We start from the raw sequence: 16,308 nt of genomic DNA, 5'->3' as shown, positions 1-16,308 counted from the left end.
TAAATAAAGTGTAGATTTTATTTCATCTTCACCATACACATTTATGGCCTCACAATGATCATCAAAGTTACTTTTTTTTGTCCACAGAGTGAGGGTCCTTAGTTGAGGGTTCAATATAACACTGTGTAATATTTATTGTTTATCAGCTGATGTAAATGTAAAGTGGTACCAAGCATTTTTACCATATCTGTCATATGTCATACAGCAGTCCTGCAAATAATGCATTATTCCCCTTTCTGATCCACCACCCAGCATTGTCTGAGCATTCGATTAAATACAATTGTATCATGAAAAAATTAAAAAAAAAATTATTCTCATATTACACAACGTGACAATAACATACGTTACCTAAATGCGGTTATTTTTGTTCATTTTATTAAAACATTTTCATATGACAAATATTCAGGCTAGCCTATATGCTTTTTTTATTATCAAACCATAAAACGGTCACCTATTGTCCAGCACAACTGAATCAAGACAACTGCATCAAGAGTATTACATTCAAAAAGAAAAAGGGGGGATTGGTGCATGAAAAAAATCAACATATTAAAATTGTTTAGATGCTGAAGTTAAAAAAAAAATTTCATCTGGAGTTTCATTGAAATTCAGGATGTACACAAGTTCAAATTGCTTTGTTTTTCCAACAGGCGGCTGCAACTACAATGTGATATCATTGTAAACAAACCCCACGGAGAAGACTTCCTTATAATACTAGGCAAGTATCACAATATCGTTTACTAATATGGGGAAAGGTTACGAAAACTACATACTGGTTAATATTGATGAAGTTGTTGAGCAGTAGTAGAATATCTTACCGAGCTTGTATGATTTTTTTCCTGTATATTGTTCTTTAAAATCTGCAGACAAAGACATTGTACGTTTTACATTTCAATGCCTAAAAACATAACAAAGTCTGATATTTACAATACAGTACTACAATACTTAAAAATAGCTGTTATCACAAATATCATCAGGGCCTCTCAGTGAAGATTGTTCTAAAGCTTTTGTGCAACCCTTGGAACAAATAATCATGTCTGTTTTTGGCACACGTATCATCCTACTCTAACAGGGAGTGCAGCGTTTGCAATTGAGCAATATGTAAACAACATCTTGCTTTTGTGTGTGAGTGTGTGTCCCTCCCTGAGGAATGCCAAGCATACTGCTATTGTCTTCCCTCTGCTGTTTGAACATACCATACCATAAGGGACAAAGTTCTAAAAAGGGAGTAAGAGACAGCAGGGAAAGTTTCCAGAACGTAGAAGAAGGGCATCAGTAGTCATACGCTGCAAGAAAGAAACAGAAGAACGGTTATCCACATCTGCCACTCGGCCCAGCTTCGCAAGGAAGAGGTGCATGCGGTCCACTTCATAGAGAGAGGCTGGAATCCACACAGGAGGTATCATGCAGGCATGCAATCACACCAAGGTGGTCTTACTTTCTACTGTGAGGATGCAGGTGCTTGCTGCTGTGCCTCTGCTGTTCACAGCCTTGCACATGTACTCTCCCTCGTCCTCTGGGAAGGTCTCCGGCAAGTAGAGGCAGAACGTCTCCCCCCTCTCTATATACTGATAGTCCTCACAGTCCTGGAGCATCTCTCCCTCAAACCACCAGGTGACCTCTGGCTTTGGCTCCCCAGTGATCTTAACTGTGAACCGAACTGGCTCCTGGTCCACCACTGATTGATTCTTGAGGGGCTTTTTAAACCACGGTGCCCCAGACCTGGCGTGGTCCTCTTCATCTTCATAGGCCGCAGAGCCGTTGATGATGCTACCCTCGTCCTCCCCATCATCCTCCTTTTTCTGCAAACAGATGACAACAAGAAGAAGAAGACGTGTTTGCCAGAGTCAAAGCGACCTTAAAACAAACTCCTGCCTTGCTGTCATGCATCAGGAATACATATATGGTCATGAACATGGAAGATTTACTTTTTGGAGTGCAGCATCAATCTCTTGCTGCTCGAATTGCATCCTCTGTAGCTTCTGCTCCTCTATCCTCTTCTTCTGTTCCTCCTCTCTGGCTTTCGCCATTTGCTCAAATCGGGCTCGCATGTCCACCTTTTGTTTGAACGGTGACTCCTCGGCCCTCTGAGGAGTTGTTTCGCCGCCCTCGTCCTCCTGAAAACCACAGCATCTTATGTGTCAATGAGTAAATCCTCCAATGGTGTTATGAAAAGGGTTAGTCTGAAGAAAAACTTATGAGTTATGAGTCAAGTAACATTTCATGAATTTATAGAGAAGAAATATGGGGAGGGAGATTTTTTTTCTTCATTTTAATGAATCAAACTTATACATTTTGTTTGTAGCATCTTGAATAATTGATAAACATTACTGTATAGTGTGGGGTTTTCTTACCTCCTGGAACCTCTCAGATTCTCTCTCTTTAATCTCATCATCAACGGCCTTCCTTCGTGCTCTCTCCATTTCAATCTTTTTCTGAATATCCTCTTCCGTCAGCTGCTTGATCTTCTCAAACTTGGACTTGAGGTTTTTGGCCTGGATGGAGCCGGTCCTCTTGAGCTTAGTCAGCTCTTCATACTCTTTGCTTACAACATCTGAGCTTTCATTTATTTCATCCTGTGCAAGAAGTGAACATTTGTTGAGTTTTGCATGTTTGTGATACGTTAAAACATTAATTCAAGTAAAACAAGTAATGAAATTTCTATGTCTACGCTCTGAAAACATAAGATATGCTCATGGATATGCTCCACGTGAATTTTCAACTGCTCCAGACTCACCTCGCCCATCTCTTGTCTGAGTTGTTCAAATTCCTGCTTCTCCTTCTCCAGTTTCTTTTTGCGTTCCTCCGCCTTACGTCTTCTCTCAGCTTCCTCCTTCTCTTTTAGCAGCTCTTCGAAGTTCATCTCCAGTTTTCTAGGGTACAGCGCCTCCTGTGACTCACTCTTCGTCATCCCTTCTTCCTCATCTAGTACCTATACACACAAGTACACACAGAGGCAGAGATTTGTATTTGTACTTAACAGACTCCATTCAAGATTATGGCAATGTTGTTTTAAAATCTAAGAGAGTACTGGCTTTAGTTTATACCAGAGAAAAAAAGAATACAGTCCAACTACTTACCCACAATTGAACAACATCATAAAACAAACAAATAAACAAACAAACAAACAAGCAGTAGCCATTGTTATTTTTGTATGTAGGATTTAAGACAACATGCATCCAAAATACACACTGTCGCCTGGAGACCAGTGTGTCCTTGTAGATGAAATGCATTATTAGTAGCATACTGTGTGAACAAAATATCTTACTGTTTCATCTCCATATGCAGACTTTTCCTGATCCAGGCCAGGAATCTTCAAAAAATAATTTGGAGAAGGGAACAGCAATGCAGGGTGCCATTTGAGCCGGGAAGAATGATATATTACATGAACAAAATAGATGAATGCACATCGAATTAGAATCCAATTAGAAAGTCAGCGTGAAAATATAATATCAAATAAGTGTAAGTTTGATGTAGATCACAAATAAGATTCATGTATAGTGCCTTTAACAAATGTTATATGAATAATAACTATGATCATGAAAATGTGTATCAAGTTCATGGATGTACATTTTTTTCTGTGTTGTGTGTTAAAAAAGTTTCTCCGTGTTTCTTTTATAGATGGAAGCGCAGCAGCTCAGCCGCAGCAAATTAAGTCAAACGTTGAGCAACAACAGCAACGTACTGACTTGTTAGTGATCAGCCGAAAAAATACATGCACACAACAATTTTTTCTGAGTCATGAGCACTTACCATACTCTTGCGGGCCTCAGCAAAGAGCTTCTTCTCATCCTCCAATCTCTTCTTCGCATCTTCCTCTGCTTTCTTTTGCTCTTCTTCTCTCCGCTGTCGTTCCAGATCCTCAAAACTGGCGCATATCTTCCCGGGCTCACTGCCCTCCAGGTTCACCAAGGCCATCAGCGCCTCGTCGTCCTCATCCACAAGCTGAGTAAAAACAAACAGAGTTGAGCTTTGAGGAGAGTAGACAAGAAGTGGCTAATGGTGTTGTCTTCTTCTGCCAGGCGTGTGTAACTTCTCAAAGTGTGGCTCCTGCACCAACTACCTCTAGTTCAAGTTAAAGCATATTGGTAAGTACACTTCACATTTGTTCGTTAAATAGGAAGCTACAGCTCAGAAGATGGAAACAGCTGACCAGAATCCGCCCAATGGTAACAAAATATAAAAACATCAACCCGTGTTTACTGTGAGATATATAATGGACCATGTCTCGGCCCTGAGGGGCTGTCAGGCAACCAGCAGAGACACCAGGAAGTTACTGCTCCCAGTCCAGAAATAATCTGGACATTAACTCGCTACAAAATATCAAATTGTCAATTCTAGAGGAATTGATCGGCCGATTTCGTTACCTTTGGACAGAGACAGGTGATCTGTGTTCCAGTCAGTGTGCTAACCAGCTGCAGGCTGCAACCTTATATTTAACCAACAAACTTGAAAGCATCATTGAATGCTCCCATCTTTAAAATGTTTGGGAACTTGTCTGCCTCCAGTTTGTATTATGGATTTTGTTGAGATTAATGGGAAGCATATTGACCATGCTCTTTCTGGCTTCAGCGAAAGCTCTCCTCTCCTCCTCCATCCGCCGCTTGGCCTCCTCCTCTGCTTTCTTGCGCACTTCTTCGACTCTTTGCCTCTCCAGCTCTTCGAAGCTCAACCTCAGTTTTCCAGGTCGGAACTCTTCCTTGTCCTCCTGCGATGGCGGATCTCCTTCCTCATCTTCTCCCTGATATTTTAACAAACATGCAAACAGCAGCACTGAGTCAACAGTTCAAACATTCAAAAAATAGATATATATGTGGAAAATGATGAGGTGTAAAAGGAATCCAGAGAGACTCCACTGTGGTTGCTCAGGTTATCACACCAGAAGTGTGTCTGATATTTCTGTTTGTCAGTTTCCGGATGAAGGAAAATAGTAAAATATCAGACATGTTAAAAGTTTTAATTATTATCACCCCCTTTTTTTCTCAACTGTCCATTGAAATCACTGTTGTTGTTTTGATATTTTAGTTTTGCTTACCATGCCCAGTCTGGCCTCCTCAAAAGCTTTCTTCTCCTCTACCAGGCGGCGTTTGGCGTCTTCCTCAGCATGCCTCTTCCTCTGCTCCTGTCTCTCCTTCTCCAGCTCCTCAAAGGTCATTCTAAGCTTACCAGGAGTCACCTGCGTCTTCTCAGAGGGCTTCTCCTCTTCATCCTAACGCCAAACAGGTGTAAGGATGGAATAAAAAACAAAATCTGAATGTAGGACGAATGTTCGCAGAAAATGCCCTGGTGTTTATTTATCCTTGTTCCTACCTGTTCAACAACCGAGCGCCGCTTGGACTCCCTGAAGGAGCGTTTGTTCTCATCGTACTGTCTCTGTTTCTCCTCCTCGGCCCTCTTCTTCAGTCCCTCCTCTCGATTCTTCTCCATGTCCTCAAAGTTCACCTTGATTCTGCCCGGATGTCGGGAGGCCTTCGCTGGGACCACCCGTACAAGGATGGTGTCATCTCCTTCCTGAGAAAGTGTTTGGTAAAATAAGATTAAGGAATAAGGAATGGTGAAATACAGAACATGTTGTCAAGTCAGTCAATGGTAAACTATTCAGGGATGGGAGCAACTTTATTGGCCTAATGTCACCCTGCACCATTTGCAGTAGGTCAGAGGAGGGTTGTCGGTCTAAGATAGCGGAGTCTAATTCAGTCACAGTTAGGGGGTCTAGAGCTAATTTAGTCACGACGAGGTGTGGGAAACAGTTGCCAGTCATATACTGTCTACACCTGGCAGCTCTGTTCCAGTTGTTTCACTTGTTTCACTAAGTCAGTGCTTTTCAACAAACTTAACTAAAATATACTGTACTATATTCATATCATTAACACTATTTCATACCTCAACTTGTGTTAACTTATATTTCATGGACTACTTTTATAACAGGTTTTAACAGTTTTGTTTGAGGTTGACAGTTTATGCTTGTACAATGACAATGATCATGTTCTTGAATCTTGAACATGATCATTTGAATTGTTAAACAGTTGATCAGGAAAGATTCTTGAAACAAAAGGCAAGGAAACTAGTATATCAAAGTAAAAAAATTGTGATCTTACCCACTGAAAATAAAAGGTATAAAGTAAATGTGCACGTACGAACTGTAGTTACAGTACTTGTAGATGGATGTACTTATGTTTTCTTTTGGGTTTTATTGTGCCATTTATGAGTCTGTGTTTTTCTCATTATTCAGAAGAAATAAGGTTGCTAGTGACATTATTTTTGTTTACAACATTAGGGCTGTAGTCAGGATTTTCTGAATTTCCCAATATTTTTTCAATTATTTGGATTCATCCTTGGTGAAGTTGTTCCAATTATACATTCTCATAAAGTTTTATTAAAACGGAGCAGTTATTTAAAAGAAAATTCTTTGACAATCAACAGCTGCTTCTTAACTCAGGACAATAATTATCTCATAACTTTATCCTCACTTTCTGTTCCTAGGACAGACCTATTGAATAAAGTTTTATTTCCCAACATAGATGTCTAACTGCTGTTTCAAAGCCATGTCCAAGCTATTAGGAATACAATTCAGGTGGTGAAATAACACTTTATTGATCCCTTCAGGGAAATTGTTACAGCTGCGCCACATGCACTGAAAAAAAACTGAATCCTGGTGGGGAAAAAAACTACATCTAAACAATTATTAAATTAGCCTAAATTAGATCAATTAGAGTAATGATCCCTGTGGTACGTCAATTGTAGCTATGGCCTTGATCGTTTCTAATCTTGTCAAAAAGACACATTTTATGTAAAAAGACTGAAGAAAACGTATACTGTTATAACACTCTCGGTAGATATTTTCATGTACCTGTTTAATGTTTAAAGAATTGTTAGTGTTATTATGGGACTGTTCTGACTAGAGCAGAATTAGGGCAAAGGAGTCACAGGTAATGTTGCATATGTTATTGCCTCTCTGGCACATGAATGCTTACGCAACCATTCCCAAGAACTACGCCATCTGTCTGAAAGTATAATAACCCAAAAAACTCCATTGTTCCACATTGTTCCATCTGTAATGCCTTGCAATGTACTGATCATTTTCCTGCTCCATCCTACTCCGTGAGATGAGATAAAGGTCATCAATTTACCATGAGGTCACACACTGGTCATGTCAACAATCCTACTGGTGGCTTCAGACCTATATCCAGCCTCTGCCAACTGTTTGGATCTCAAATGCCACATACCTAGTGGCAGCTGAGGATTACCTGAATCATCACAGACACAAGTACGCCGTTCTCATCAGAAAGGCAGAACTGAGCCACCTAGACATGCCGCTCCACTTCCCTGTGCAGGGATTTCAGGCCAGGTTCACTCACCTCAGCTGCTTTCTGAGCCAATTCCTTCTTGATTTTGGCTTTTTCCATGTTGTCCTGGGTTTCCCTTTTCTTCCTCTCTCCTTCCATCCTCTTCCTTTCCCCCACTTGTCTTTGTTTTTCCATTTCTGCAAACTTCCCCTTCACACTACCTGAGGATTTCACATAGCATGACACAAGCCTTAAGCCTCCCTTTCGTCCCACATCCCTCACTGAACATCAGTCTTTCCGACTATGTGCATCCCTTTGTGTGTCTTACCTGTGATTTTGGGGACGTAGGATTTTTCTACCTTTGCCGGCTTCACCTCTTCCTCCTCATCGCTGGATGCCAGTAGTTCTTTTATCTGTGGTGGATCAGATGGAGAGTGTGGCGAGTTTACGGTTTAGCTCGGATCATCTCCTTTGCCATACAGGAGCCATGCTGGTCCCTGCAAGAGCAAGGGCCTAATCCCTGCTAATAGCCGGGTCATGTGACCTGCAGGTGGCCCTGTGATTGGGCCATGATATTCTTGCACAGACAGGACATTAGCGTAGGTGGACAAGCCTGACCAGCTGTACACAGGATGGTTGCTCAGTCTAAGTATCACTGATTATCTATTACATAACACCCTATCACTGCATTTATTTCACCGCAGTCGATCCCGAGGAAAAGCTGCCTAACCTTGTGAATTCTTAATCTTTAACACACACATTTGACATTTTTTTCCTACAAGCTGCATCTAAGTTAAAAATATATATCCTACATGTCAATAACCTACATATATGTATATTCTGTTTCTTCAGGTGCGTCAATTATACTATGATGACATATCAAGTCCAAGACACGTTTTCTGAAAATCTATTATTTTCATCATAGATTAATCTGACTATTAGTTTGTTTACGATTTGTCACTCACTTAATACATTCATTACATGTATTAAAGGAAATGTCCATTACAGTTTTCCAGAACCCATTCTGACGTACACTTCAAAAACATACACATATTCTGTTTGAGAATAAATAAAAGAGATAAAAGCAGCTCTCACATCTGAGAATCTTATACAGAGCATACTCTATAAATTGGTTGCATTGGTTGGTTGTACAGTGGGATGGACTGGTTAAGATCAATTAGGTAATTTAAGTATATTATGATCGACATATGCTTTGAAAAACCATTCCATGAAATTGTTGATTATTTCTGTCTAATATTTGTTATAAATTACATGTAGGATTGGGATTGGGATTTTAAAAAAAAAGATCTCTGAACTGAACAATGCCTGGCAGCACAACATGCATTTTAAATTATGGATTGAGGGACAGAGGAGTTAACTTGTTCAGTGTTCCTCGTGCACATCAATAAGGTTAATGTTACCTTTGAAAAAAAAACTTATTATGAATATTATATAAAATTAAAATGATTAATTGGTTAATTGTATGAAGGACTGTGTGATGGGTGTTGCAGTGTATAGAAGACAGTGAAGTCTCACTCAAACTGGTAGCCTTGTCACCCCGTCATGCCTCATCATGCATGTAGGTCAGGGTCAGAGGTTAGTGGGGGTTATCAGTCTTTGACCTGCTGCTTCCTGCGATTCCACTCTCTCTCTTTGATGAATTGCTCTTTCCGCTTCTGCTGCTCATCGTTGTTCCTCTGCCGGCTGCGCTCCTCCCTGGCTTTCTGCATGACCTCGTATTTGCTTGTCACATCCCCCTTGTCTTTGTTCAGCTTGGGCACGTAACTTCTTGCCACCGGCTTTCTGGATCGGAGAAGTTTCTGCAGGTCAACAAGTCAAAAGGAAATATGGGAGAATATAGCAGGTTGGATGGTTTCTCTCAAGGTTAATACAAAAATATGTTTCTCATCTCAGACTTCTCTCTCACCTCTTTTTTAAGTATCACATCAGAAACATTCTGCTCCTCATTTGTATCAGGTTGTGCATCGTCTTTCTTCTCTCCATCCTGTGCTACGACCTTTTTCTCGTTTTCTTCGTGCTCCACACCGTTCACACGTGGCTTGTCAGTTTCATTACTTTCATCATCATTCGTGTGGCAAGGCTCTTCGTCTTCTTTTTGCGGGGACTTCTCACTTGTCTCCTCAGCGTCGTCATCTTCGTTAACTGCCACATCGTCCTCCTCCTGGGTCACATTATCATCCTTGTTTTCCGCGTCGCTCGTGCTGTGTTCATTTTCATTCGTGACATTATCCATGTCGTGGGCGACGACCGCCGCAACCTGCGCCACCTCCGTCATGTTTGTACCACAATGACAAGTTGACAAACAGGCTCTGATAAAATGTCCCACCTGTAGAGCAAATGAGAAATAGGGCAAATATTACTTTATTGATGCATGATATGCAGTTGATTGATCTGCTTTAAACATAACAAATGTGAACATATCACACATTTGTACTGAAGTATCAGATATATTAGATGTTTTTTTTAAATACAGTATATAAATATGCCCCTTGCAAAATGCTTTTAAGCAACAAAATTGCCTGGCGCTTTAAAAAATAAAAATAATGAATATCCTTTTGTAATATTATAATACCCTTCATATTTATTAATGTTTGGGATAACTTGATCCATACAGAGTTGAATGTGTTTATGTGCTCCCCTGACCCTCACATTGTTTCTTTAATGGCTTTCCATTTGTGCACTAAAACAATCAAGATTCCAGACAAGGTTTACTTTTAGCAAAGTTTTGATAGGCGTTTAAATAAGATTGTTCATTAATTTTCTATCTTTTCATAATCTGTGCTTTAATTGCTCAGTTAAACACCAGATTTGATCAATTTCATCCATTTTAGCTGCAATTTGAAAAGATGATTGATTCTCTACTTCTTCCAATCGATTCATGAGTCTGCAGTGTCACTTGAATGTCATTATTTGAAATAATGTAATGTCACTGTTTTCTGCATCTAGTGCTGGGATTTATATGTGCAACAAGTATGTCTTGACAGCAAAGTTAAGGGGCAAAAAGTGGCTGCTCCACTTCCACTGGTTGAGAACGAAGCTGGCTTACCTCTATTAATAGCCCACTTGTGGGTGCAGGACATGTGATCATGGCTATTTCTGATGAGTGATAGGCAGTGGGACAGAGCTCAAGTTGGAACCCACATGTCGCCCCACAGACCTTGACAAAATGGCCAGACTAAGAGCGAGACGACTGGATGGATGAGGGACTGTTGGGACTGCTGGTTGTCCAACACTTGAATTGTTGCTGATTATCAGTGTCCTCGAATACCTTTTTCCAATCAGGCATGAAGATAATTGTATGTCATGATTCTGCATCTGCGGGTGCATTCTGTATTACATGGTTCACAAACAATGTAGATACAGAGCTATGAATCACAGTCTCTTGGCTGAAATTAATGAATTGTATTTTTCTATATAGCATAGAGCTTTCGTGTTTCTGTCAATACAGGATTAACAAACACGTCAAAGCTTTTGAAATTAGAATAACAACAAAGTTGTGTAGGTCAACCTCTGCTTTTGACAACAAACAGCATGTCATAAATCATGGTGTTTGCCATTCTGCTAAATATCAATTTGTAAAAGCCAGTTATTCGATTATGATCAGTTTTTCCTTTCCCCTCATCTCCCAACTTAAGTGGCATTAGCATGGAGATGAATGTCAGCAGACTGAACAAAGAAACAGCCTGTGACAGTGTTTCTTCTGTTGTCCATTGATAGTCTTCTGACTCAGATAATTCAACTACAATATTTCATAATAAGTTCTTAGTGACTCGAATAATGTTAAAAAGAAATGCAGTTACAGGAAATGTTTAGGGTTTGGCTGGCGATGTCCTATTTCTGTACTCAGCTGGCACAACATATCATGACCGTGACAGAAAACCCCCAGAAGAGTCTGACATTTATACAAGTAGATTATTATGTTATTGTATTTATGGGCCATACTAAGGCAATCAGGATTATATTGTTTGATTCTGTATGCAGCATCAAATATTATGGACATTATGGAAATGTAACTTCTATTATTATAAAAAAAAGACTTGGTGTACACATTAAGATGTCTACTTGATGCACCTGATGTCTGCCCAGATTGTTGTTGTGTACACAGATTAAACTCGAGCAGATTCCTTAACGACGACCAACATCTTATTGTATGGATCCACGGATCTCCTCTGGCTGCATAAACTAATGTATGTAATATATGCAAATCAGGCATTACCTGTTGAGCGTGCAGTGGTCCTCCTCTAAACGAGTTGGAGAGAAAAAAAGAAGAAGAAGAAGAAGAAGAAGAAAAGAAATCCGTCGGGTAGATATAAAACAGAAGAGGTGAAACTCAAAGCCAAGCGGGACGACCCGAGACGCGACCACCGCTGCGACAGCTCGACTGGCTGCTGGTTGTGTGTCGCGGAGCCGTTTCCATAAAAGTACCGTTACTTTCCATCGGATAGCGCATTCCGCTCGCGCCTGCCGCAGGTGCAGCTGTCGCCTCGCACAGACGCGCACATGCCGCCGCGCGGTCCCGTCCTGACCACTCACAGCGCAGCTGCATTCACAATCATCATCATCATCATAATCGCAAATCTCGGACACGGGACCAAATTATTGTGATGGTTATTTTGGAGCCAGTTTATTGTTAAAGGCTATGCATTCAAATTATAGGTCATTGACTTATTAGGTTATAATGACCTGAGTGATATTTTTTATTAAACGACATTTCTTTAATATATGTCCTTAATGTGTATTTACATGGTGCTTTCTCTTTCTGGAATTTCTGTCTGTCTTTTCTCCCATTTGCCAGTTAGCACTTAAAATGAGTACACAAAGAATTTATCAAGCAATATATTTTTAAAATTACGTTTTAGGAGTTTTTCCATGTACAACATTTCTGTAAAGGATTATGACTTTCGTTATGAAGACATTTATAACAACCACAACTACATCGCATTGTCATATTATTCAGTGGGCCTTCACTCATGCTGCCCAGAGGAGTTACAGTATATATATACAATTAATAAAAACTGACATCAGTTTTATAGTGTGCTATGCACATCTATAATTAGTGGTTATGATGCTAAATAGACAGTCGTGGACTAAAATGTTGTCAGTTTACACTTTTGTTTTTAACCAGGGAAGTATAACTGTGTTGTCTGGTCCAGCAGAGACACACTTCCTGGTCAAGTCTTTTTGGGAACACTGCAGACATTATCATTATCTGCATGTTGGTCTGTTAGAGCCAGGATTCCTGACTTATCAGTTAAGAGCAACACCAGCTTTCCCATTGTCGAGAGAGAGCGATAACCCAGATATTGCTGTCATTCTGCTATGCAATGACGGTTGAAACTCATATCATCGCGCAAAGAGCCGATCACCACCAGTTTTTTCAATATGGTCACGTGTCGTCAGACATAAAATTACAGTACATTTAGGAACATTAACTTATTTATAAGCTTACAGAATAAAATATGCATCATAGCCCTGATACACTACCCAATAGATGAGTCTAAATTTGAACCGAGATGGTTCTGTCATTGTGGATTGATGTAAATAGAAATCATGCACAACTGCTGACTCACTGGCCAAACAGATCTCTGGCAGAAAACATAGCAAGTCCCCGTTCAAGTATTCTTCAGATTTTACTGACCACTTTGAGAGGTGGCAAACAAAAAAAACATTATTGATCCTGCGGTTAGGTTATTTTTGGTACTTTATCAAAATAATCATAAGATTTGTAGTATATTTTTTGGTAAACTGTAATGCCACATTTACATGACAATTATAAAGTGAAACTAACTAACTAATTTTTCAGATTAAAGGTAGCTGTCAGAGTAAGCAGCGAATAATTTTCAGCAATTATTCACTTTGTCCAGTTAGAGCTCCTGAGGCTTTGGGAAACCCCCAACAAGAGGGGCCAAGGCTCTCGCTATCAGTAGAAGTGGAATCTGAGCCAGTGTCATTGGAATAAAGAGAAGATGGAAATAGTGAGGATCCTTTCATTAAAACACACTGGAGGGTCCCTGTCGGCAAAGAGTAAAACACTTCAGGTGCAGACAACTCGAGAAAAATGCAGAGAAAAACTGAGAAAAGCTGTACATATGAGTGGTTGTATTATAATTCACAGCCAGCAAATGTACATCAAGCTCAGTATGTTTTGTCTTGTCTTGTCCCTACGTTGTTCTCGCTGGACCTCATTTCTTTACTGTATCTGACATAAGCATTGACATGGCTTTTTGTTAGCATGTTGTATCAAATTTTAAAGTTATACATTTGAACATCAAAAGAAATAAAGCTGTAAGAAAATGAATGTTCTGGAGTTGCTCTTCTTATCTCTTGGTTTACTCGCTCCATTCTTAGAAGGCGTCAGTTGAAAGGGGGTCTGTTCTGTGAACTCTCAGGGCAAAGGGGCTTCGTCCTCCTCTGTTCATAGTCCTTCAGGACATCAGGGACAACAAGGGGACCGCTTTAAATAGCACCACAGCTGTGGCAGCCATTCAACGCTGCAGGGACAGCAAACCTGAGTCAGACTGGGCCTGAGGCTCAGCTGCCGCAGCTCAGCCCCGACTCCCCTACGAATATTTTTGCGGTGGTACAGCCCCTCACCCCACGCTGAAGCCCCAGAAGACCGTCTCAGCATGTCACACCAGTGCCACCTGTCCACACCTTTACTTTACTCTCCATTTTCGGTTCATCTCAGCAGATTTTAGACTACTGTACTCTCCCCCCCATCATTGAAACCATTTTGTCTCAAACACGTAAAAGCAGCCGGTGAAATAATTCCTGACTCCCCTCAGTCAGCTCACTAATGTGCCAACACAACAGTAACTCATGCGCTTTTAGTTATAAAGCTGCTATTGACAACCATATTTTTTAGGATAACCCTTTTTGGTTCCTGGCAGAAGCTCTAGGAGGTTCCACCTATGCAACATAAAGGGTTATACCTAGAACTGTCCGTGAAATGTTCCACCCAGAACCATATTAGAGGTTCTACCGAGAACACCTCCATGTTGTATCTTGTTTAAGCCACTGGTGCCCAATATTGTGTGTATATATATATATATATATATATATATATATATATATATATATATATATATATATATATATATAAAAAATATATATATATATATATATATATATATATATGAATACTTAAAATGCGAGACAAATGCTAACATTAAGATAATCAACTCAAGCTTGCTGGAATAACATTTGAGAGTTTTTCGATCTCCTGTCACTTCAATCCAGCTTCTAGCATCAATTCAGGTAACAGGTGATCACACTTCTTCTCTCTGCTGGGTTGGAGTATTAGTACATTTCTAAGCTTTTGAGGGCATTCATGCTGGGAGACTGGGGTTCAATTCCCAGCACCAACGGCATCCATAATTGATTATGATTTACAATTCCCTCTCCAAAGAATAAAAATTGTGCAACTTCAGCAAGTGGTTCTTAGTAGAACCTCAGCTCTTAAAGAAGAACCTTTTTGGAAACCATATTTCTAAGAGCACATATGTTCCCCCACACCAAAACATAAGAACCCCTACATTTAATCGTGTCAATTTGTCTTTACATTGTTTTGATGCCTATAGTGACACTGGTGTTTTGGGGAAGTGACAATTTACAGAAAATTTAAAAAAGCCAATGAGCAGCACAGTTGTCTGCTATTCCTGGGCAACAGTAGACAACAATACTGATCTGTAAGATGATCTGAAGGTCGTCAGGACCCTCAGTTGTGTTCTTGCTGTAGGTTTGAATGTGCTAACCAGACTTGACTGTGATCAGCCCGCAGGTGAAGAACTCCATGGTGCCTCTGTCTTTGGGCACACCAAGGTGAAATGTGGTGCTGCTGAAGTGACTGACCAAGTCCTGCGAGCTTTAAATTTACAACAACAAACAGACACACACATAGGCATGTTCATTTTACACAAGACAAGCAGATGTTAAGAATAGTGCCATTTTTTTTAACGAATTATAGTTAATACACTGCAGAATTTATCTCTGAGAGGTTTGCAATTGAACCATGTCTGTTGTGGAGCACATCAGAAGCAAGCATGATTTCCCAGCTGTGACTCCTGAGTGCTCAGCTGTCATGTGGAGGAAAAAGCAGCTCCACCACAGAACAGGTGCTGACTGTGAGCAGACCAGGCCACACTCTTACCAAGCTGCTACCGAGGCAAAGTGACTATTTTCACGTGAGGGAAAAAAAGAGCTTTAAGTGACATTGAATTTTGCAGAGAACAAGTGACTCAAGTCCGTACTATATGCAACAATGGGAAAACTGGCAAGTGTGATTTGAAATTTGGCTACAACGCTAGAGCAAGATTGTCGGCGAAAAATAATTATTCTGTCCGTCTGTAGGGTGTGGTCTGTAATGGCCCAAAGTTAAAAATGTATTATGAACTCTAAGACAACAGGCATGGAGTTAAGTCAGACATAACCTTTCATTACTGGTTTGTTGACAGCCCTGCTATGAGTGGTGTTATACAAGGCTGACAACAATCTCTCTTAAATACACTAACCACATTATTAAAAAACTTATGCAATATTATGATGCACCCATTATTATGCAATTGGTACCAAGATCTGAAATGTCTTTGATTTATTTTTTAAGATGTGTTTTGCCGTCTTAACCATTAAACCAATGAAACAATAATTTAGCCTAGAGAACCTCCTCCAAGTTCCTTCCTGTTATTGTTACTTCATTTTGATCGCTTGAGCAGAATTCATGGATCTCTTACTGCCCCCTAGTGAAAACAGTTAGAGCATGCCTCTGCAAAAAAAGTATAACAACCAACTTGATTTGAGAGACAGTAACTTAAAAAAAAGACCCTATCTAATAATTATGACTAGGAAAAGATCTCATGCTTTGACTCAGTGTACGTTTGCGATCCTTCCTCATAGAACAATGTTCAGAAAAATATGTATATAGTTATTAAAATAAACATGGTCTTGAATACATTTTCATTGTTGACAAATACGGTAAATCAGGAAACACAAAATTAACTAAAGTTCT

General features: G+C 39.9%; 1 protein-coding gene and 1 long non-coding RNA gene across 4 annotated transcripts; one reads left to right on the top strand and one right to left on the bottom strand.

Annotated features, from left to right (window-relative positions):
- Nucleotides 1-356: 356 nt before the first annotated feature.
- On the bottom strand, nucleotides 357-11,753 carry nexn (nexilin (F actin binding protein)). 3 transcript variants are annotated; one of them, XM_035647979.2, is made up of 15 exons: nucleotides 11,521-11,747; nucleotides 9,211-9,630; nucleotides 8,906-9,103; nucleotides 7,612-7,696; nucleotides 7,356-7,504; nucleotides 5,308-5,508; nucleotides 5,033-5,206; nucleotides 4,550-4,738; nucleotides 3,751-3,942; nucleotides 3,266-3,310; nucleotides 2,735-2,929; nucleotides 2,352-2,573; nucleotides 1,926-2,114; nucleotides 1,436-1,799; nucleotides 357-1,283 (listed from the first exon to the last, which is right to left on the bottom strand). In XM_035647979.2, the coding sequence occupies exons 2-15, from the start codon at nucleotides 9,577-9,579 to the stop codon at nucleotides 1,270-1,272; spliced, it is 2,586 nt and encodes an 861-aa protein (XP_035503872.1). In that variant the 5' UTR covers nucleotides 9,580-9,630; nucleotides 11,521-11,747; the 3' UTR covers nucleotides 357-1,269. The 3 variants fall into 3 exon arrangements, with proteins under 3 accessions (XP_035503872.1, XP_035503870.1, XP_047192800.1); XM_035647977.2 differs by lacking the exon at nucleotides 357-1,283 and having other exon boundaries at nucleotides 1,401-1,799; nucleotides 11,521-11,753; XM_047336844.1 differs by lacking the exons at nucleotides 357-1,283; nucleotides 3,266-3,310 and having other exon boundaries at nucleotides 1,401-1,799; nucleotides 11,521-11,748.
- On the top strand, nucleotides 3,221-5,211 carry LOC118318385. Its single transcript, XR_004795705.1, has 3 exons — nucleotides 3,221-3,459; nucleotides 3,619-4,085; nucleotides 5,078-5,211. It is a non-coding gene; the product is annotated as an uncharacterized LOC118318385 (long non-coding RNA).
- Nucleotides 11,754-16,308: the final 4,555 nt, after the last annotated feature.

Source organism: Scophthalmus maximus, chromosome 13 (genome assembly GCF_022379125.1).
Source record: "Scophthalmus maximus strain ysfricsl-2021 chromosome 13, ASM2237912v1, whole genome shotgun sequence".
Taxonomy (NCBI): Eukaryota; Metazoa; Chordata; class Actinopteri; order Pleuronectiformes; family Scophthalmidae; genus Scophthalmus; species Scophthalmus maximus.
Note: the sequence above shows the minus strand (reverse complement) of the source record. Positions and strands in the feature narration are given on the sequence as shown.

What these genes read in the sequence shown, in the direction of transcription:
- nexn (XM_035647977.2), bottom strand. Translation starts at nt 9,579, where the DNA reads ATGACGGAGGTGGCGCAGGTTGCGGCGGTCGTCGCCCACGACATGGAT. An exon ending in GGCGCTCGGTTGTTGAACAG is followed by an intron (nt 5,207 to 5,307) that starts GTAGGAACAAGG and finishes GTTTGGCGTTAG; the next exon opens with GATGAAGAGGAGAAGCCCTC. An exon ending in CTGAGGCCCGCAAGAGTATG is followed by an intron (nt 3,311 to 3,750) that starts GTAAGTGCTCAT and finishes TATTTTTTGAAG; the next exon opens with ATTCCTGGCCTGGATCAGGA.